At 38.3% G+C, this 23,105-nt stretch overlaps 3 protein-coding genes and 2 long non-coding RNA genes across 5 annotated transcripts; 2 read left to right on the top strand and 3 right to left on the bottom strand.

Moving 5' to 3' along the window:
• Positions 1-2,072: 2,072 nt before the first annotated feature.
• Positions 2,073-2,930, bottom strand: LOC135336358 (tyrosine-protein kinase SRK3-like). The gene has a single exon (XM_064532121.1). The coding sequence runs from the start codon at positions 2,928-2,930 to the stop codon at positions 2,073-2,075; it is 858 nt and encodes a 285-aa protein (XP_064388191.1).
• A 1,314-nt stretch (positions 2,931-4,244) lies between these two features.
• Positions 4,245-6,327, top strand: LOC135335763 (tyrosine-protein kinase SRK2-like). Its single transcript, XM_064531311.1, has one exon. The coding sequence runs from the start codon at positions 4,294-4,296 to the stop codon at positions 6,118-6,120; it is 1,827 nt and encodes a 608-aa protein (XP_064387381.1). The 5' UTR covers positions 4,245-4,293; the 3' UTR covers positions 6,121-6,327.
• Positions 6,328-7,010: 683 nt separating this feature from the next.
• On the bottom strand, positions 7,011-20,965 carry LOC135336669 (xanthine dehydrogenase/oxidase-like). Its single transcript, XM_064532526.1, has 22 exons — positions 20,846-20,965; positions 20,711-20,777; positions 20,457-20,554; positions 20,136-20,294; positions 19,553-19,633; positions 19,455-19,496; positions 19,301-19,393; positions 16,223-16,280; positions 15,726-15,878; positions 15,236-15,530; positions 14,563-14,756; positions 11,074-11,154; positions 10,508-10,672; positions 10,335-10,393; positions 10,074-10,238; positions 9,708-9,836; positions 9,465-9,595; positions 9,056-9,187; positions 8,670-8,793; positions 8,286-8,382; positions 7,899-8,006; positions 7,011-7,636 (listed from the first exon to the last, which is right to left on the bottom strand). Exons 2-22 carry the CDS (start codon positions 20,769-20,771, stop codon positions 7,563-7,565), a joined length of 2,499 nt encoding a protein of 832 aa, XP_064388596.1. The 5' UTR covers positions 20,772-20,777; positions 20,846-20,965; the 3' UTR covers positions 7,011-7,562.
• On the top strand, positions 12,208-14,169 carry LOC135336670 (uncharacterized). The gene is made up of 5 exons (XR_010394889.1): positions 12,208-12,504; positions 13,016-13,228; positions 13,312-13,434; positions 13,481-13,546; positions 13,843-14,169. It is a non-coding gene; the product is annotated as an uncharacterized LOC135336670 (long non-coding RNA).
• On the bottom strand, positions 13,268-14,534 carry LOC135336671 (uncharacterized). The gene is made up of 2 exons (XR_010394890.1): positions 14,262-14,534; positions 13,268-13,618 (listed from the first exon to the last, which is right to left on the bottom strand). It is a non-coding gene; the product is annotated as an uncharacterized LOC135336671 (long non-coding RNA).
• Positions 20,966-23,105: the final 2,140 nt, after the last annotated feature.

The raw sequence follows: 23,105 nt of genomic DNA, 5'->3' as shown, positions 1-23,105 counted from the left end.
CATGGAAATAGCTCACAACTTCTGCACTCAATATTCCATGCTATCACAATTCACAATGATGAAGCAAGCAAATCCAATCTGTTTCAGGATACTTGGTGGTTCCATTTTAATGAGGATAGACTATAAATTCTGAGATAAGCGTTACTAACATTGCACAGACACATGGGTGATAAGTGAAGAGACTAATAAGTGAAGCAGTGCATATAATATGTCGACAGAGGAGGTTAATGGTTGGTGATTAATATGTACAAATAATTTCCGAAATGACAATGAGACAATAAATAATGGTATTTGGATAACAATAAGCTTGAAGAATGTTTTCACATCTTCAACTTGTTCTGTAGTGAATGGACCACCATATCTCGACTTTCCAAAGTCCTTCTTGAAGGTATGTCTTCCTCCCAGTATGTGAGAGCACTGCGATTGAGGGGAGCTTTGTGCTTGGCTGCAAACTTGAGCACTTGGTATAGATGATGTTGAGGGACTGAGGTGACTTTGGTTCAATTATTAGCCATTTGAGGGCTAAAAGAAATATACTATAGCACAGAATGCTCATAGCAAACACTGGGTAGAGACTTGAATTTATTGTCAGGATCTACAGAAGTACATACTTTTGTACTTCTTATGATTACTTCACTGCTCCATTCATCGAAGAGAGCTGAAAAAATGAACCACTTTATAAAACTTATAATGTTGTCATGCAGACGAAGCATCTGGCATCTGATCCAAGCCTATAGCTGAAGAGCTGTTACTATATATGCATGCACTAACTCCAAGATAAGCACCTAACACAGCTGCAGTTGTAGCAACCCTAGTAACAGTCGGATGAACTCCCTCTTCTTTAATTATCAGAAAAATACAGGTCATTACCGTTGAAACAAATAATAGCAGTACACCGAACCTAAACACCTTGAAGTTTCCATACTGTACATCAGCTAGCCAGCCTGCTATGGGGAAAAATGCAATCATCGGTATCAGAAGAAATTTGGGTCCTTATTGGTTTGCCAATGGATACCTCCTGATTTGGTGAGCATAAGAAATAGGAAAGTCGATGTTGATGTTATAAGCATTCTCTACACAAGAACTAGAAAAGTTCCCTTTGAGTAGAAATATCGCAACTTGTACCTCATCCTTTCTGTTAGAAGTCTTTTAACAGAGCTAAAATAATGATATTAGACTCTAGTTAAAGGCATGCATTTAACATCAGATGGGGCTACTTCCTGTTTAGCAGCATAATTGTGGTCAAATGCAAGGCCAGGTATAGGGATCATGTGTTGCACATAATGACAATTATTGTGCACTATAGCTACTGCTAGCTCCATTACAAGAAGAAACATATTCAGTTGTCAGCTGCAAAGTCTTTCCCTCCCTTCCCACCCTTAATTCTATATAGCATGGTTTGAAAATGTTGTTATTAACGCTTATATATTACCATAATATATACTTCTCCGCCTTCGGGCGTGATCGCTGTCAGATTAGAGTATACGTGATTATTAAGCATAAAATTATAATTATTAAGGATAAAATTATAATGAATGTGGTATGGCCAAGCGGCCAAAGCAATCATCAGCATAAGGCTTAAAAAATTGCTGTTCAGGCATGCAGCGGTATGAATGTTAGCACAGTGAGGGAGTGGCCCCACAGTTTACCAAACCCCCCCTTTTTTCCCCTTGAGGAAATGGGGGGATATTGCCACATCATGAATGTTAAACATTAAAGTTGCACTAAGTGCTCAAACCATGCATAATTATTATACTTCTGTTTATTAGAACTTTTTTCATTTTTAAAAGAGTCAACTGCATGTGCAGTTGCCACCTCTGTTCTGCGAAGCGATTACCGTCACGGCCATCACCCACCACCTTAGTGTCGATTTGTTAGTATGCTAAATATATTCTGTACGTATAGACATGCAGATATACTACAGAGTGGACTGTCCCTGGACTGGACACAGCTATGTACGGCATCAATTAAATTTACTATAAAGTTTACTCAATCTTTCCTGTTGTGAAACAATTATCTGGTAAGAACTTATAAGACTAATATAGATGCCGTCCTTGGGATTTTCCAGAACATTAAAAGGTAAATTTCTCATAAATTTCTTCCTCGTCAATAGCGCTCAGGTCATCACAAGGGTCTTCCTCGTCAAAAGGAGTTTCCTTGGGGCCTTGTTTCTGGCTGTTGTCTTCTCGTGGGTCTGATCCTACATCCACATAAAGTTCTTCATTATTTAGATCTAAGCTGGAATCAACTTTTTTATTCTCAGCCAATTTGTCTACGTCAGCAACGCTATAAATTGCAGTGTGTAAATTTAAAAACATGCTGATAGAAGGTCTCAAATCAGGGTTCCCACTCCAACATTGAACTATGAGTTTATAATGTTCCTCTTGACAATCCTCAGGACAGTTCAAATTGTATTCTGTATTTATGAGATTTGAATTAGACATTTTAAGAGTATGGTGGCTCATAATCTCATACTGTAAAATTCCAAACGACCAAATATCAGATTTCATGGAATATATATTTTCGGAAAGAACCTCAGGTGCAGACCATTTGATAGGTACTCTCTCTCCTTGTGGAATTTTATATTCAAATTCACCTTCTTTCAACCTTCGAGCTAACGAGAAACTTCCTATCTTGCAATGGAATTTGTCGCCAATTAAGATTGAACGAGACGTAATACGTCTATGAATACAATTCACACGCTCAAGATAAGCCATTCCAGATGCCACTTGTTCAATCATTTTCAGGCCAACACTAAAGTTTTCCTTCTTCGTGCTACTAAAAAAGTTGATCAAATTACCATGAATCAAATATTCAGTGACAATAAGGAGAGGCTCTTGGCTTGTGCCTACACCACGGAGTGTCAGAATATTGTAGTGATGTAGAGTGCTCAGCATGTACGCTTCTTGAAGGAATTTTGATGGCGTCATTGAACCCGTTTTATGTTTTTTGATAGCAACTTGATGCTTTCGATGATGTAGTCCTGTCCATAATTCACTGAATTGACCAGAATACAGTTTACTTTCGAACTGAATCACGTTGTAGTTTATTTCCCACAGTGTATTGGGTGCTTTCGTGAACAACGTTTTCACTGTGCTTTCCAGATGCTTATGTGTTTGTTCAAATCTATTCTCACAATTGACAATTCTCTGAATTGATTTTTTTCTACTATTTTCAATCTTTTGCGCACGTCTTGAAGTAGTACGTTCTATCTGTTGCTCAATTGACTCCCTCATTTCATCAGTATTCATTTTACTCACCTCTTGATAGTATTTGTATAGCCTTTCACTTACTTCCATCTGCTGAAGAAATTCGTTATTTATCTTTTCTAATTTGCTGCAGATGAATTTTGACTGAAGATGAGCATGCTTTTGATTGTCTTCTATAAGGTGTTGGGGCATCAACCTTCTCTGAAATAGAGCACTACAATCAACGAAATTGAAGGGACATGGTACAATCAAGTGGGTACAATCTTCTGAATGTTGATTATAGTACCAGGACTGCTTCATTTGCTCTCCACAACCATTTGGGCAAGTAATAATATATTCAAAGCAGATTAAGATATGATCACCAACGATGTTCTCTAAAGCACCCACTTGATTGCAATGCTGGCATGCCACAGAGCGTTTGGGGCAAGCATTTTCTAGATGATCAGCGATCTCATGTCTTTCAAGACTCTCGCCACATCCATTGCTGCACTCGAAATCCATATACTTGCAGTCCACAGTCAGGTGATCGTGGATGCTTTGAATGTCTCCATTCCACTGGCACCCTCTTTCTTTCATTGGGCATTTCACTTTTAAACAAAGAATATTCTTCCATTTTGGTCTATCTAGGATGCATGTAACAGACGGCTGATTACAACCAGGGCATTCATTAAGTTTTCCTTCAATGAAGTCAGGCTCAGCACATGTTCTACAGAGATGTGTTCCGCAGCATTCAGTTAGCATTGGTTCCTTGAGGATTTTACCACATCGACTGCACAAATCGTCTTCTGTTAGTGGATTATCAATAAAAGACCACTGATACTGGTGTAGATCGAACACGTTTCTCTGATCATAACTTGCCATAGCAGCTAGAGTCTTTAGCTGCATGCAACTTTATAACACTGAGTTTTGTGCACATAATCATAACATGCAGCTGTTTATATAGAAATTGGCACCTGGAAGTGTAGATTGATTAATTCTGATATGTGCAATGTGCATGCACTGTTGCACTATATAAATAACACAAACTAGTTCAAATTCAACTTTTCCTGCTAGCCTGCTGCTATTCAGAAGTTGTTATATCAGTATGGATGAAACAAAGCTCTTTCTGTACGAATGGGACTTCATAGATCCTCCAACAAAAGATTACATCTGTGGCCACTGCAAGCAAGTATTTAGGAAGCCTATGATGATCGAATGCTGTGGAAGTACTTTTTGCGCCTCTTGTATAATAGAAGAAGATCCTTATACTGGTGATATCAATTATACTTGCCCAGATTGCAACGATAAGGATGTTGCTGCTATTCTCAACAGAAAAAAATGGGGAAAAATAATTGAACTGGATATTAAGTGCCCATTTACTAGCAATGGTTGCTTGTGGACTGGGGAACTGAAAGCAGGAGCTGCTCATATCGATGTTCTTACTGGCGATTGTGAATACGTTATTACCACTTGTACGAATGGATGTGGAGAAAGATTGGACAAGAAGGAATTAACTGAGCACTTGAACTTTTTCTGCCCTCAACGGCTGGTCGTTTGTAATCACTGCAACAAACAAGATAAACAAGAATTCATCAATGGAGAGCATAAGAATGTGTGCCCCGAGCTTTCGATTCAGTGTCCTAACAACTGTGGAGCGAATGCTATCAAACAAATCAATTTAGAAGATCACTTGGTTGAGTGTTCATTACATGAAATCAAATGTGATTTTAGTTACGCTGGCTGCTCTAAATCAATGCTCAGAAAAGACTTGGCAGAACATCACCAAAATAATTGGCAAATACACATTGCCTTTCTGGTAGAATTTTTTGAAGACGAACTACAAAATAAGGAATTGCAACTTTATGACTTAATTGCAGAAAAAGATGAACAATTTGAGAAGATGCTTGAACAACATAGCCAACAGCTAATGGAAAAGGATGAAGCACTTCACAAGTTGATAAAAGAGAGAGACGAAGAGATTCAAAAACAAGTGAAAGAGGAAGAAACAAAAGTAAACGGCCAGCTAGAGAAATTGACAGAAGAGTTTGAATCTAAGTATGACGAACTAAAATTTAATTTAAGCAGGCTTTATCATTTACCCTCTGCAATTAGTTCACCAGCCGTAGATGAACAACAGTTAGAAAAGACTGAAATAATTCACAGAGGTAAAAAAAACACCGAAATTTGGAAAGGAAAGTACAATAGTATTGAAATCGCAATTAAGAGACCAGTAGCAGGTGCCTCACCAGCTGAAATTCTTGCTGAGATACACATTTTAAAGAAACTCGTGCATTCCAATCTTGTAAGGATGGTGGATGCAACAACAACAGGTGAACATGTGTACATGGTATTGGAATACATGTCAAATGGAAACCTAGAGAACTACCTACGAAACAATAGCCCTTTGCTGCTGCATCAACAAGTATTTGTTGGAAAGCAACTTGCGAATGGACTTGAGTATCTTCAGGAAAATCTCTGCATTCATCGACGCATTAGAGTAGATAACGTTTTAGTTGGAGAAAATTTAAAATGCAAAATCAATGATTTCAGCTCAGCTGTGGTCCTGCAGAATTATAATGAAGAGTTTATGGCTGAAAATACCTTTAAACTAAGAGTTAAATGGTGTGCTCCTGAAGTTCTTAAAGAGCACCGATTCTGCCTTAAAACCGATGTGTGGGCATATGGGATTCTTCTATGGCAGGTCATTGCAAATGGCACAGATCCTTATCCTGGACTAACGATTGAAGAAGCAGAACAACACATATGCTCAGGAACCCACATGCCACGCCCACATAACTGCTTAGGGAAATTTTACACACTTATGCTGGATTGCTGGAAACTAGATCCTTGGACAAGGCCAACATTTGAATCCTTGTCTGATTTACTGGATCATGTCAAAGACTCACACAAATACACAGATATAGATCTATAGTGATTCATGCACACATCTCGCCATACTTAAACTATCTCCATAATTATCACTTCTGTATCTATACGGTTTTTTTGTATTTGCAGTAACGATCATTAGATCATGGCCAGTGACTTAAGTTTGCAAATAAACTGTGAAATTGACCTTTCACACAAACAAACGGAAATGAATGATTTTAAACATTAAATTGAAATGGGATGACTTGTCATTAATTTTTGGCATACCACACCACATTGTTAATTTTACGGATTTTCCGTGTTTTATTATTTTGGCAGAATGCAAACAATCAGTGGCATGCAGAAGTCAGAGGTCAGAGGTCAGATCAAATTTCAGAATCTGTCTTCTTACGCGGGCCTTGAAGTAGACGCTTCAAGATATAAGTTCTTAGAAACACCAATGCTGCACCCGGCGATGCCACCTCCAAACTCAGCAGCTAACTACTTCTTAACAATCTGTCCAGCTCTCTCCTCACTTAGGGAGGCTCTTATAGCAGGATTCACCACATTTCGTTTGTAACGTGTTAAGTGCTCTGTACATGTGTATCTGATAACCTGGTTGATCCTGAATATCAATGAATAATGTTAGCAGCACTTGCATTGACATGGCATATATATAGATCCAGCTATAAAATAGACGATACAGAATCCGCGTAGTAATTAGACGCTCCATCCCCTCATAATTATGCTCCTGATATACTATATAGGGAATGATTGAAGAAAGCCAACGATCGAGGCAAAACATAGTTTTGATGGCTTTCGAGGATCGCCTATACAAGTTTCTAGTATAAATATAGCGTTCAACTACTGTTTTATCACAGTTGAAGTGGTCCATGAAATTGTCTAGTTTTCCCAAACGCTTCCACACATACACGCATGCACAGGGTAATAAAACTGTGAAATGAGATGACTTTTCTTTCACACGAACCAACGGAAATGAAGATTTTGCATAATAAACTGTGATAACAAACAATAATTTTGCAAATAAAACTGATGACTTGTCTTTCACACAAACAAACGGAAATGAAGATCTTGTAAAATAAACTGTAAAATAAACCGTAAAATAAACTGTAAGTGAAATGGGATATGACATTCAACACAAGATTATGGTTACGCAATCAAAAACTGTTATTATGAGTCTAAATTGTTGTTCATGTCAGAACTCAAGATTTTGTTTAGAGAGCTTATAGATAATCCTTATCTCAAAATAAAGCACATACCGGTACATTTCTTTATGCTAAAGACAAGTGTGGGATAACATGCATGGAGATCTCAGTGATTTATCTCAAGGATTACTATTTGCTAGATATAATAATTATTGTAGCAGTATATAGCTATAAATAATTATTATACACATTTCAAGTCAACCATTAATTACAAAATAATTATATAAAATTTAGGCTACATTAACTGCAATATAATTATAGCATATACCATTCTCTATATCAGTCAGTTTATTATACTCAACTGTTCTGTTGATGTTAAACAAGCTTGTTGAATATTCTCCACTGTGGCAGGTCCATCTGAAAATAACAGATGGTCAGATAAATCAGATATCAATGCACTATTGTAATACATGGTAGACAGATTAAGGGGGATACGATACTGCATGTGTATAAGTTACATGAAAATGTGGCTAAGACTATAGTCAAGAGAGGTCTAATCATATAGCAATCACATGCAGAGTGGATCTTAACAATAATTATAACCAACTAACATTTGCATACACCTCCCTCCCCTGCATAAAGTGCCTATTATATGTCCATGCAGTATACTATATCACACCTAGTGTGAAATGTGTGCTGATTCCAGCGTCTGCTCGAGCACTCTCAATAGCTCTCTTGACTGCAAACAGTGCGGAGCAGCTCATACACTGAGGAGGCTCGCCAGCAGCTGTGTGTGTGTGCATGTACCAAGTACAAGTATATTATATAGCTATATAGATAGACAGACCATTTAAGCAAAGGAACTACGTATGCAGCCTGTCTCACGATATAATTATTACGAACATTAGCTAGAGGAACAACACAGTCATGTAGTGTACACATTAAAGTACTGCATTGGCTCTGTTTATAATAGGCAACTTTATATTTGAGGATAGTCTATATATGGATCCGAAGCATAATTTAGACCCCAACCACAATAGACAGTATACGTGACTGTAACTTATACCTTTGGATCCGAGCACTCCGAATGGATTAGTTGCATCCTTGAGCAGTTCAACTCTAAAATCAATGGGGATGTCTTTGTGAGAGGGGGGCTTGTACTCCTGTAAATATTGCAAAGTGAAAAGTGAAAAACAGCACAGTCATGCATGCACACACCATAATCATGTCAAACCTTATTCAGAAAATAATTACAATTAAAAGCTCGTAATGCCTGATTAACTTATAATTATGCCGAATGACTTTCGCTAAAATATCAATCTCTGTTAATTATGCGTAGGATGTGTTCGACAGTGTCAAAGTACTCTTGTAAATGTAGGACACAAAACGTTAGTTGCCGCGTGTACTATAATTATTATTAGTAGCAGCTAAGCTGTATATATAGACTTACCCAAGTGTTGTGAGTTAGCAGTTGTCCTGTCTCCTTATTGTAGACAATCTTCTCAGAGAGCCAGTAGCCCAGACCCATCACAAACGCACCCTCCACTTGACCAATGTCTATCTCTGGGTTCAGGCTGTATATGCATAAATGAGATGACCAATAAATACATGATCCCCGGGAGTATATAGATACAACATTGTACCATGACACATGCATTGTGCCTATAAAGTTAATGACGGAGAAAGTAGTGTGCATTTGGTGACTATACTTGCTTGAATGTACATGTATACATTGCATAAGTACATGAAGATATTATACAAGTTCCATATATTATACTCATCTCAATACATTCATCCATAAATAAATGTGAATATAAGCTCCTCCTATTCCCCTACCTGTCCCCACAGTCATAGAGGATGTCCACCCTCTCCACCCTCGTCTCCCCCGTCAGCACGTCCACGCCCACCTCCGTTACTGTACTACCCCAGCAAACGTAATTGAACTTGCCGTCACAAGATTCAGACACACTGCAGGTATAAAGACACGATTAGATTAAGTATTTCGTGATCACGCTATTAAAAGCTCAGTCAGGTACTTTATAATTATACAGTAATACTTTTTTCTATCATACTTATCAGGAGACAATACTTGAGTGCAAACGTTAGACTGGAATTAACTCGTTAGCGCCATTCTTGCCAACACACTCAATCTCTTATATTATACTTAGAGCCTACTATAGCTACATGCATGCATTGTACATATAATTATGTGGGCATGCATGATAATTATACAGACATTACTGACAATGCCCTTGCTGATAGGTTGACCCCAGCACTGCTGGCCATCTGTATAAGGTCCTCCCATTCCAGTCCGGGAATCTGCTCTCTGATACTGTCAATGCGACTATTCAGCTCTTTGCAAGCATTTATGGTCCCCTGCACATGCCACAAAAGTGAATATAAGAGCCAGTGTGAACGTAAGTGATTGGCTAAGTCTCAGAGGTCAATTTTTGAAGGCTCAACAGTATGATTTTTATGTTTGGCTCACCAGACAGTTCAGTTCACTGGTGGTGCTGGCTCCACTCCATATGCCATTGGGATTGAGCATGGAGTCCGTAGGCTTGATGCGTATCTTCTCCAAGGGAACACCCAACACCTTTGATGCCACCTGGGCTACCTATCAGAGGAGGGAGCATGCAGGTAAATTATCCAATAGACGTATTCCAATTGATATGCTGTAATTGTACGGCTGAGTTATCTAGTACTTGGCTCAAACAGTTGACTACACAATCAATAATTATGTCGCCGGAGAAATGATAAAATCAAGCCTTTATGTGCACATGTAATACAAACTTTTTGCAGTTGTATACATGTTAGTGTCTATATACTATACTGCACACAAGGTCTTAATTGCCTTGGTGTTTATCCCCTGGCCCATCTCCACACCACCGTGAGCTATGGCCACTGTGCCATCCTCAGCGTAAATGTTGACTGTCACGTAATAGGGTGTGGCCTCCGCCCAGTTGATAGTGTACTTCAGTGGCATCATGTTCAGTCCACGCTTGTACCACCGACTCGTCTGTACAGTGTATATGTGAAACAATTATGACATCATCGTGCATGTAAATGATGTTTTACAACAAAAAGTTAACACAACAAGCTAGCTGTCAAGCACCTTGTTGTATTCAGAAATCTCTTTCTTTCTTCTGTCAACTTCAGCAGATTGGTACAGCTCTGAATAAATTGAAAGATGTGTTCGCACTATAACATGTCAAGAGAATATTGTTTCACTGATACCAATTCACATAAACTTATTCTACGTACAGTCGTAAATACATTAAAACTCACGTTCCCAGATTCTCGACATGTTACAGTTAGTCAGCTCCTTCCCGACAAGAGTCATGTGACCATTCTTGTATAGATTGGCTACCTTGACAACCTCGACGTCCATGCCCAATGAGGTGGCGAGGTGGTCTATCATGGTCTCCATCATAAAGATACTCGGTAGAGTACCTAAAGAGAATGTAACAATTACATAACACTATAAATACTCGTCTTGATACATCTCTTGAACTGTTAAGTATAATAATCTCACGATCTAGCAATTTTTAACACGTTTGTGCAAACTGTTCTGCGCGTGCGAGGAAGCACACACCCAAAACGATTGATCGGATGCACTGGCTGATCATTTGCTGGCAATTTGTTAATTGCATCAGTGCACGAAAATTGGCCAGTGGCCACCTGTAATTATTTTGCACACTGTGCACTATAATAGTAATACTATTATAATTATTATGCAATATGCCATTAAAGAATGTTTGATGTATATGTACTGTAACTTAAATTTCATTGCATGTATACCTCACACGCAGTATACCTCACATGCAGTTGAGTACACATGCATGCATTATTACCTGGTGACCTGCAGAAGACGTTGGCGGGTGTGTTTGTTTTGCATGGCTGTGTAGCAATCTTCCAATTGGGAACGTAGTACGCTAAGGAGTGAGATACCTTTTAATTGGGATACAATGTAAGCAACAAGGTATACAACACATAATTATGTATACTAGCAGTCCATATATACCACAACAATAATTATAACAAAGAGCACGTACATTCATATGTATATATACACTGTTAAAAATGGGTAGTTACAATAGCACCCAAAGTGCTATGCCAACACTCACCTAATGGTGCTATCACAACACTAAGAGTGCAGTCGTAACTGCTACGTGTTACTAGAACAATAAAGGGTGCTATTATACACTTATAAGTGCTTGTGGAACACTTTAAACAGTGTTGTGCATGCACTTACCTAGTTGTTAAAATCATATTACTCTAACTATACACCAGATGGTGTTACTCAAATAAGAATTGTGTGATTGTAGCACTATACATGGTGCAATGTAAGCACCTCTACAAATCACCTGCATGCAAATCAAGGCCAGTCTATAATGATTCGTGTAGTTGCATGTGTAAATAAATAGTTGCTTATATAGTAACAAACCCGTTCCATTAAAATAGTTGAATCTGGTATAATTATTATACCTTTATATTCAAGCATGCAAGTAGATTATAATTATAGTCACCTTATTTATTATACTTATTCAGTATAAATTCTAATCACATGCGTAATTATGTATACAGGGGTGAAGCAGCACACTTGTACTGATGACGGAACAATTGGCCCTGTGAGGAACTTTCCAAGAAAAAATTAGTGCACTTTTCAAGTGTACCGGCAATATTTTAGCTATTCAGTATTTATAACTTATGTGATGAACCAGTACTAGTTATCATTATTAGTTACTGTAAAACTATGTGTTTGAAGTTGCAACATCTATTGAGGTCTAGACTATGTGCATGTCACGCTAACGGACAAATTAATGCCCAACAATAATTATTATTAACAATTCAATCGTCTGAAAAATCATACATCCTGTATTTAGCAAAGTAGCTGGCTTATAGTGTGTTCTTTCTACTCGTACAGTTGCCCTGCAAATTTAACTCTTACTTTGCTCCCACCCCTCCCCTCTTCCATGCAAGGGCATACACTGATGATGTGATCATAATTAATTGATGAGCACAGACTCAAATGCGTGGTGGGTAGCCAAGACTACATAAACAAAACAAAATCGTGGGTGGTAGACGTGCAGCACTGATCTCACGTGAACCTTGTGATAGACAGCTGCCTGCATGAGAGTCTCTGCACACAGCTGCGTGCACCTTAACTGTACAAAGGCGCCAGGCCTACTCTAGCTCTGTACTGTGCTCTGGTACTACATGGACTAAGTTGCTAGATGTACTACACTGCAAGATGGCACACTGCTTTGACTCGGAACTATAGAGTAAGTTGCTGCAAAACCATTGTTGTGCTAAAAAGCTTGACATAGACAGACTGCAAGTCTACTACTCACTACTATAATTGTAACTATATAATAATTCTTGTTGGGCTTTGTGGGCAGCTGTCCGTCAGTCTGATATGTTGGGCTTTGTGGGCAGCTGTCCGTCCGTCTGATATGCTGGGCTTTGTGGGCAGCTGTCCGTCAGTCTGATATGTTGGGCTTTGTGGGCAGCTGTCCGTCAGTCTGATATGTTGGGCTTTGTGGGCACTTGTCTGTCAGTCTGATATGTTGGGCTTTGTGGGTACGTGTCCGTCAGTTAGATGTATGTTGAGCGTTAGGAACACTTTCCTGTCAGACTGGTTTTTCGCACGTATCTACATTTGCATACAAATCATCATAATTATAATTTTTGTCTTCCGATTATTGTTAAATTAATTTCCAATGACAACAAGATAATGGTTGTTTCTTACAAAATTATCGCATCGTAAGAGCTATAGGTACTCTTTTCATGCAGGGTTCATGGAGTCGAGCTATTTAAACGAGGTTAAAGAATATGCGTCGCAAATTGAGATTCAATATCTGTCCAAAGATAAACCACTGCTCTTTAAAAGGAATAGTCCAAAAACAAAGCGTAACAAAGGTGCTATCAGGAGTGATATGATCGACCAGCAGTTACAGATGTGCGTATATACTTACCTTCTATCCACCACTGACCGATTATGTCTATGTAAGTTCACTATTAATCATTATTGTGTTCAAGCATATAGCTGTAAATGTTTGCAGTAGTAATAGAATTTTTTGAAATTACAGGAAAAGATACCTATAGATTTACTTTTGAGGTAAATTGGAAAGAATTCGAACAAAGGAGAACAATGTTAAGCTACAGGAGCTGGTCGAAGACTATGCAGTCACTGGTGCAGTCACAATCTAATGGTAAATAGAAACCCATATCTTCAAACATACATTTTTTTTTATTCAGTTCTGAAGATAATACTGTAAGAAGAAGGATGCAGTACAAATGATATTTGTCAAGCTGCTGCTCCACGTATGTAATGCATAAACAGTTACAAATACTTGATACTTGAGAACAGATTCTTCTGTTGCCCTTGAATTCATCCTGTGTGGGGGGGTATATGCTTATTATAACGAGAATAACCCTGTCATCATACATATATAATTATACACAGTAATGCATGCACACTGGATATTTGGAAGAGGTGACAACAGTTGTTAAAGTGTTAGGCTTTCGGCTTATTTGAATAATTGTCTCCTACTCACTTATATCACTGCCTACTGTTTTTGTGAGCCCCATCCTTATCCCATCATAATATATACATGCAGGTGGATGACATGCAACGTTCGTTCAAGGTAGAAAAAGTGCTATTGAATCTGGATCAATGAACTACTTCGTCATCGTAGAGAAAGAAGTGTATGAAGTAGATTCATTCTATGAAACTCTTGTACTATGTTTTTGACATTTTAGTACCCACGTGCATGTCTGCATGGCATCCTTTTATTTTTTATTTTTAAGGTCCCGAACTGCCTAAGTGTATTGTGGTCGTAGTTATTAAACACTTTATGAGGTTATAGGTATACATATCTTCATACTTTTATTGTATGCTATCGTGATGCATATCATTATACACATGCTATAATTATGTTACGTCATTTAAGTCAAGTGCATGAGCTTATCGAGAAGTGCAATAAGCATGCATGCAATATTTTATGCTTTGCATGAAGAGTAGCAATGACAACTGTACCTGTAGTAACAGCAGCACCCATCCCCAGTGCTTTAATAACACCATTGTAGGTGTAGTTGTAAAAGTTACACACAGTTTGGAGTTGCAGTAACTCCAAGAAAGTGCAAGTACAGCACATTTTCATGCTGTTACAACTCCAAAATGAGTGTTTTAATAACACTAAAATCTGGTGCTGTAATAACTCCATATATGAGTGCCATATTTGGTACAATGGTTTTACCCCACTTTTGGGTGTTACAATAGCACCACATTTTTAACAGTGTACTGTAAACATACTACTAGAGACAAACTCGCGGCGTACCATTGTCAATGAAGTCTCTCACTACAGATATAGCATTCTCATTAGGGGCAACACCGCAGTCAGCAAATATCTCAACATCTATAGCCGTGATGACTCCTTCTTTAGTGCTGCCTAGTTTGTACCTAACCATGTACGGGAATCTCTTCCCGATGGCCTTCATGTTCGTCTCAAGATCCATGTACATACGCACTGGCCTGTGTACAAGCGGTGCATGTTGACAGTTACATATAATAGTGTAAGATTTATTCCGTAAAGAGAAAATAATTACGATCAGCTAAAAATGCTCAACAAACGAATTAAACTGCATGAGGCCTGGATATTAATATAGAATCTCATTTAAAACAAGAAAATAAGCATTTGTCAGATTTTTAAGTCTAAGAATGGCCCTCTTAATGTTACCATCACTTTGTTGTAGCCGTTGGTTGTCTTTGTTCAAATTCAAAATGTCACCATTGGATTGCATGTTAAAAAGCACTTCTCTGTATGCATGCTGTATATAGGTAATAATCTCCTAACAGCTATAATTTATTTATTAATAAGTCTATCCATGGCGTTTAATAACCAGTTATACAACACCCATGCCATAATTGATCACAAAACTTTTGGGGCCATTCTCAATGCTATAGCATTTAGTATTAAAGCCACAGTGACTGCATTGATTTGCCAATTTTACCTCCCAGTAACTGAAGCACCGAGTGCACAAGCTGCAGCTACCAGATTGGGACGGGTGGTCTTGGCACCGTAAGCACCTCCTATCCTCTTCACTGATACATCTACAGAGCTTGCTGGGATGTTCATCACCATAGCAACAGCGGCTTGTACTCTGTCGACCCATTGAGTGGCAGATTGGACTTTAAACCCACCCTCATCCGGAATAACGACGGCTGTGTGTGTCTCCATGTGGTAATGGTATTGAGAGCCGAGTTCCACTTTGCCCGTGATCACGTGATCAGCACCAGACATGGCAGCTATATACACAAGTCATTTTAATAAGCGATAAATTGCAACTTCTTGAATGTATTCAAGTGCTTGAAACTCTGAGAGTCATTTTTTAATGCTTAACAAATACAAACAGACATAATTATATGCACTACCATAATTAGTACACTTATAGAGGTAAATTATAGGCACTGGTATACTCGACACTGTTGCATTTTTAACACCTTCAGTGTCTCCCACTTTCCGCTCGGTTCTGCGAGGACTGGAGAAGAAAGACTGTCTCTGAATGGCTTCCTCCAGAGTGAGTATGGGTGGCCCCAGAGTCTTGTGAGTGACCTCCACAGCACAAGCAATCCTATCAGCATGCTCCTGTGTGTCTATATACAGAAGGGGGTGCATGGTTGCATGTGTTACTCGGCCTGGATGGTTAATGTGTGAACATAATTATAGTTACTGTATCACCTCTATGATTATATCGTTTGTATACGGCAGCCTTTCTATAACAAATTAACACGCTTCACTATTCATAATTTTTGATGGACACGTGCATGCATGCATGTATTGTATATAACACATGCAATATTAAGAAGGCAAGAGTGAACCACACAATCCTAAAAGTACATGTATATAGTCCTTTGCAGGTTTGTAGATTTTACGTGCATGTAAGAAGCAACAAAGACAACACAGGTGCATGATGCCAGTTTCATACAGATATACTCACCAGCAAGTACCAGAGCAACAGGTTGACCAGCATATTGCGATATTTTCTCCGCAAACACCTGTTAAAAGTATACGTATTAGTGCACAATTTAATCAGTAAAACGACTGTCAAGTACAATTTTAGCATGATTATTTAACTTAGCATAATTATTATATATACTAACCAAAATATCATAATATGTTTTAGAGGTGTCTGTGCATGGGATTTAGAAGCCCAAAGGTGTATTGCTTTAGTATATCCTGAGCATAACGAGGGTACTACGAGTGCCTGAGGGCTTCTAAACCACATGGACACCGACAAAACATCTGATTTTATTCATTTACATACTGTGCGCATGCGCAAACCTTTCCCTCGAGGCTTGGCTAATAGGATACTATAATATAAGTAAGTTGTAGGTATACTAAGTCTCATAGTACAGTAGACTCTCGCTATTCCGGCTCTCTGAAGTACGGCCACCTCGATATACCGGCAATTTGGTTTGGCACAGTTTGCTAGCTAGATGTATGTTTACTGCACAAAACTCGCCCTGAAAATGCGGCCACTCGCTATTCCGTATATACTGGCCAGCACTGGCTACCCCAAACTAGGTATTTTATACGTTTGTTACAGCCAGGTAAGACGTTTTGGGTGTGGTTTGGCAGATAAAATTGGATTAGAGAGTAGAATGATCCATATCCTTCGTTATCCTCGAGACAGAACCGCAAAATTAGTCATTAGAAATACAGCCACCTCGCTATTCTGGCCAAGCTGCACTGCCACAAATTAAGATGGCCGGATTAACGAGAGTCTACTGTATATACCTCTTCTGAGGCACTTTTCTTGTAGTTTCCATGTAGATCTTATCATTATTAACTACTGTAGAGCGGGAAATTTTCATGGGTGCAAATTTTCACTATTTGGCTCCAGAGCCCTCAGCAGAAATGTTGGTGGGTTTTAATATTTGCAAGGAATCCACACCCACCAGTAGCTTTGCATGTGAATGCTGGTGCGTGGGAGTTTTAATCTTGGCACTGCTCTGCCCTCGAAAAAACAAAATTTTGCCACCTCACAAACATTTCCCGGCTATACAACATTTAATTATCTAAACATCTAAACCTTCTATATACAATTCTGTACTATACGTATAGCTATATATATAATATACATTCTGTCACTAGTTGTCTCTAGGAGTGAGATAACGATCATAAACTTCTTCCACAATTGTCTGTGCAAAATAACCATCTCCCCTCACTCTTCTCTTGTACCGACGAGCCACAACACAGTAAAAGATTAGTCCAATACTGCTTAGAGTTACTTCCACACACCAAGAAATAGGAAAACACAAGCTTGTGTCACAAGTGTATTTCTCCAAAAAAAACCTTGTACCAAAACCAAGCATTGAGGAAAAGATACCTAAGATAGTTATACATGCTGTAAGCAGACCTCTCATGCTGTATGGTGATTGGGAACAAAGAAATTCAACTGTTGAAGTGACAAAAGTTTGAGAAAGCAATCCTTGCATTGATTTGTAAAGTATAGGAACAGTCTGATCAATTGCTATCAAACTTCCTTCAAAGTGATAATTAATGAGCTTCAGAATCAGGCATATCAAACTCACAGCAAACAAAAGAAATGCAGCAATTCCTATTCTCTTTAGAATACTTGGAAGCCTGTCTCTAAGCAGTGGAAATATTAGAAACTCATGAAATAAAGTCCAAAGTATGAAAAATAAAGTCTCATCATATGAAACAAATCTCACGATTTGCGAATTACATAAGTTCAGACCACTGGGCATCAATACAACGTCTGGATGCAAAGAAATAGCCAAGCCAATCACCATTAATGATACACCTACAAAGAAAATACGAAACATAGTTTTTACATCTTCAACTTGCTCTGTAGTGAATGGACCACCATATCTCGACTTTCCGAGGTCCATTCTTGAAGGTACATTTTCCTCCCAGTATGTGAGAGCACTACGATTGAGGGGAGCTTTGTGCTTGGCTGCAAACTTGAGAACTTGGTAGATAATTTTGAGAGAGTTCGGTGACTTTGGTTCAATTATTAGCCAATTTTTGGAGAGACAAAAATCCGAAATAAGAACACAGCTTAAAGATAGAACAAGAAGTAAGCTCCAAACCTGTTGGTAGTTGGTACGCAATGAAACATCCAAGCAATCTACCTTCAGATTATATAAAACATTGCTTAAATAGGCTCCCAATACACCACTACATGAAAACCAAGTGATAAAGCTGCAAATGCTGGAGCTTGAAGCATCAGGCATCTGATCCATACCCAGTTGAAATAATACTAAAGAGCAACCAACACATCCTACCAAAAACAAACCGTTTATCACAAACACAAACCATTTCAGAACCAAAACGTTAACTACAAAATTTAATGGTTCAATTAAGTAATAGAAGCAATTAAAAACAGTAGCAAGGAATAAAAGCAATACACCAAATCTTACTACTTTATAGTTTCCAAACTTTGCGTCAGCCAGCCATCCTGTTAGTGGCACCGTCAACACTGACAGAAGTAACAAAACATCAGGCACCCAATAAGAACTTGCTGAAAGTGTTATTGGAGGAGGCAAAATTCTGAACATTGATATGATGACAAAGGTGATAAGCAGAAACCAGAACAGAACAAGTAGTGCTCCTTTAGAATAGAACCATCTCACTCTGTACTTGCACTTCATGGCTTAGCTAAAACCATACGCTCAACTTTGCCGTATTAACTATATATACAATCTGTGGTATTGACACAAGCGGCTATATGTGTACTTTGGTGGTTGGTTCTCAAAAATGATCTAAACTAAAAGTATGCAAAGTCGGGCTGCATTTCTGACTGATTCACAAAAGTATCAATTCATCAATTGCTTCTGAACAATCAATTATTGGAAGTTCAACATTATAACTTCTTCGTGTGATTATCTTACCTAAAAAGTGCTGTAGATGGAATTACTTAATATGCTTACATGGTACATGTCAAAGGACCTTTAAACACGGAGGTGCTAACCTCATTCTTCGTTGTGTCTTAATAAACCTCCCCATGCATTATTATACGAAATGAATAATTATTGTATCACTTAATTACTTCTTCAGGGATCTCAGCATCTCGATCAGACATGAAGTTGTTATCACCGGGAATATCTTTTGATGTGAGCATCTTGACAAAGCCAGGCAGTTTCTAGAATAGTACAGATATAGAAATTGCATCAAACGAGAGGGCATAAAAATAATAGACATACCTTAGCAGTGGAGCAGTCAATTGATATTATCTCAGCATTGCCCTAAGTATAAAAAAGATGTTATCAATACAGGATATACACTGGATGTGCTAACGTGCCATAGTGGTTAGGACGAAAGCAGCGGCTAGTTCTTTGGGTAGGACAGGACAGTCACTGATATACTGGGCCTCACCTGACGCCTGTATAAGGGGGTGACATGCGTGCACAGCTGGCAACTTTCACACTACACAACATGTGTGTACTATCAAGAGCACATGAGTAGATAGAGTGTCTTACTACGCGGATTTGATTGTCCTGGTGTACAAATATTGCCGTAATTATAATTATGTCACACCGCTAATTAAGTGCTGACATTTCATTGTACTTATAATTATTTAGTCAAACGCGTTATGTACAGAGCACTTAGCACATTACAAACAAGTTACAATACTGATTCCGCAATACTATGCATAGCTTCATCTACTCATTTGCTCCTGATACTAGGTTAAGGATTAATCAAGCAGGGCACATACATAATTGTATTAGACAAAAATTATAATTCTTATTCTGCCCAGTTTGTATAATGTATTTGTATATCCCAGCTGGCCGGCCTGCACAAATCACATCTCCAATGCATTTACCGAGATGTTAATTATATCATAGACTCAACTAAATAAGTGACATTATAATATTATTTCTAACCTGTAACTTAGCGGTCAGTTTTGTCAGCGGTTGTGTTATCGGATATTCGGAGGGTATACTAGAAAACAGCTGTTTGCCTCTTGACACAGCTCTGGTGGGTGGGACAACCACTGACTGGAGGGAAGGGGGGAGCGGCTTTGGGAGGATACAAACGATGAACTAGATGTATGTGTGTGTGTGTGTGTTACAATTTTCTGAGCTAGGGGAATGTAAAGTACGTACTACATATACACTTACACTAAAGAGTCAACGCTCTGAGTAACCATGCATATACATATCATCATAAAAATGTTATCGCCAAATGAATATTACATATTATACCTTGTAGAACAGTGTTGTTGCCAGGCTCATTCTGTACTCAGACGAGGCAGAAAGAGGTGTGTCCTGCAAGACTAAACTGCTCAGGATGTCCACAGCATCTGAAAACAAGGAAGGAAATTAGTGATCAAGAATTGCTGTTAGGTACGACATGTTAACAAATTAAAAGCAATCAATGATTAAAAGAGAGCATTATAAATTTGTAGGAACTCAACCACAAGGGAGAAGTTGTACTTATGTAAAGAAATAGAGCACACCTTTAAGGGTGGCCGGATCAGAGAAATCTTTATCCACCAAGTAATCACAGAGAGCCGTCATTAAAACCTGAAAAATGTTGAGTATGTGTATTAGTAATCGCATAACTATGACATATGAGACAGATATAGACACACTGGTTTGTTGGTGAGTCCGCTGTAGATGATGGTGGGCGTGGCCTTTATCACTGAGCCCTCCCCCACCTTGGCACAGAAGGAGGCGTTGACGTAAGCATGAGAGTTCTTTGGGGAGATGAAAATAATAGTATGATAATTATTATAGTGCTCTCAATCTGACTAGTATATAATTTATACCCTTAATAATTATGCAATCTTGAAATTTAATGAGCCCTGTACACAAAGCCATGGCTTTATCATTATGGATATAACTCGTAGCCAATGCAGTTATGCTCTGTACAATGTACACACAGCATATATATTGACCGACTAAATAATACTAGAGGCTACGTACTACACAAGCTACAGTACTACTACATGCATGGCCGTATGGTAGATATACATGTATAATACTTAATTCATTATGCATACCACAGCTCTAGGCATAATCTTGAAGCTCTGGTAGACTACACATGAAATTATACTATAATGAGATGAAGTAACTCGGTTATAACAACTTCATCAGTGTACACACGAATTAACAAATTAAAGCAACACAGTCAGAATACATGCTGGTTTCACAGATAACAGCATAGTATACTGACTAAAAAATAATACTCACCAGCAAGCACCTAGCTGTCCAAGTGCGATATTTTCTCCCTGAACACCTCTTAAAAACATGCGCACATACACAAATCTAATCATGATCAGCAAAGAGTATACATGCACTAACTATGATAATACTAATGACTGCTAAAGTTGTAATACCAAAGTACTGTATATACATGTTACAGTCTGTCACTAGTCTAGTTGTACGTCTCTTGGAGTGATATAACGATCGTAAACTTCTTCCACAATTGTCTGTGCAAAATAACCATCTCCCCTCACTATTCTCTTGTACTGACGAGCCACAACACAGTAAAAGATTAGTCCAATACTGCTTAGAGTTACTTTTACACACCAAGACACAGGAAAACACCAACTTGCCTGACAAGTATATTTCTCCAATAAAAAAGTTGTACCAGAACTGAGTATGGAAGACAAAATAACTAAACATGCTGTAAGCAGACCTCTCATGCTGTATGGTGATTGAGAACAATAAATTCAACTGCTGAAGTGAAAAAAGTTTGAGAAAGCAATCCTTGCATTGATCCGTAAAGTACAAGAACAGTCCAATCTATTGCTATCAAACTTCCTTCAAAGTGATAATTAATGAGCTTCAGAATCAGGCATATCAAACTAACGACAACAAAAAGAAATGAAGCAATTCCTATATCCTCTTTAAAATACTTTGAAACCTGACTCTAAGCAGCGGAAATATTAGAAACTCGTGCAATAAAGTCCAAACTATGAAACATAAATTCAAATTATATGAAAATGATCTCACTATAATTATGTGAATTACATATGTTCAGACCCCTGGGCATATTAAATAGCCTGGATGCAAGGAAATAGACAAGCCAATCACCATTAATGACAAGCCTACCAGGAAAATACGAAACATAGTCTTTACATCTTCAACTTTCTCTGTAGTGAATGGACCACCATATCTTGACTTTCCCAGGTCCATTCTTGAAGGAATGTCTTCCTCCCAGTATGTGAGAGCACTGTGATTGAGGAGAGCTTTATGCTTGGCTGCAAACTTGAGAACTTGGTATATTAGATGGTTCTGAGAGAGTTTGGTGACTTTGGTTCAATTATTATCCATTTTCGGGAGAGACAAAAATCCAAAATAAGAACACAGCTTAAAGACAGAACAAGAAGCAAGCTCCAAACCTGTTGGTAGTTAGAGTACCATGAAACATCCTGCAAGCAAAACAACTTCAAAGTAGATAAGAAATTGCTACAATAGGCTCCCAATATACCACTACAAGCAAACCAAGTGATATAACTGCTAATGCTGGAGCTTGAAGCATCTAGCTCATCAGGCGACTGATCCATGTACCCAGTTGAAACAATACCAAAAAAGAACTAACACATCCTGCAATAAACAAAATGTATATCACAAACAATAATAATCTCAGGGCCAAAGTGTTGTCTGCAATTAAGTAATAGAAGCAATTATGAACAGTAGCCAGAAATAAAGCCATACACCAAATCTTACTACTTTATAGTTTCCAAACTTAGCATCAGCCAGCCATCCTGCCAGTGGCCCAACCAAAAGCGACAGAATTAATAAAACACCATACATCCAAGTGTATAAATCATTTGTTAATGTTGTGGAAGGACTCGGAAAAACTTTGAGCATTGATGTGATGACAAAGGTGATAAGCAGTAACCA

The sequence above is a fragment of the Halichondria panicea genome, chromosome 5 (assembly GCF_963675165.1).
Source record: "Halichondria panicea chromosome 5, odHalPani1.1, whole genome shotgun sequence".
Classification (NCBI taxonomy): domain Eukaryota; kingdom Metazoa; phylum Porifera; class Demospongiae; order Suberitida; family Halichondriidae; genus Halichondria; species Halichondria panicea.
The sequence above is the reverse complement of the archived record's forward strand: the minus strand, read 5'-3'. Positions and strand labels throughout refer to the sequence as shown.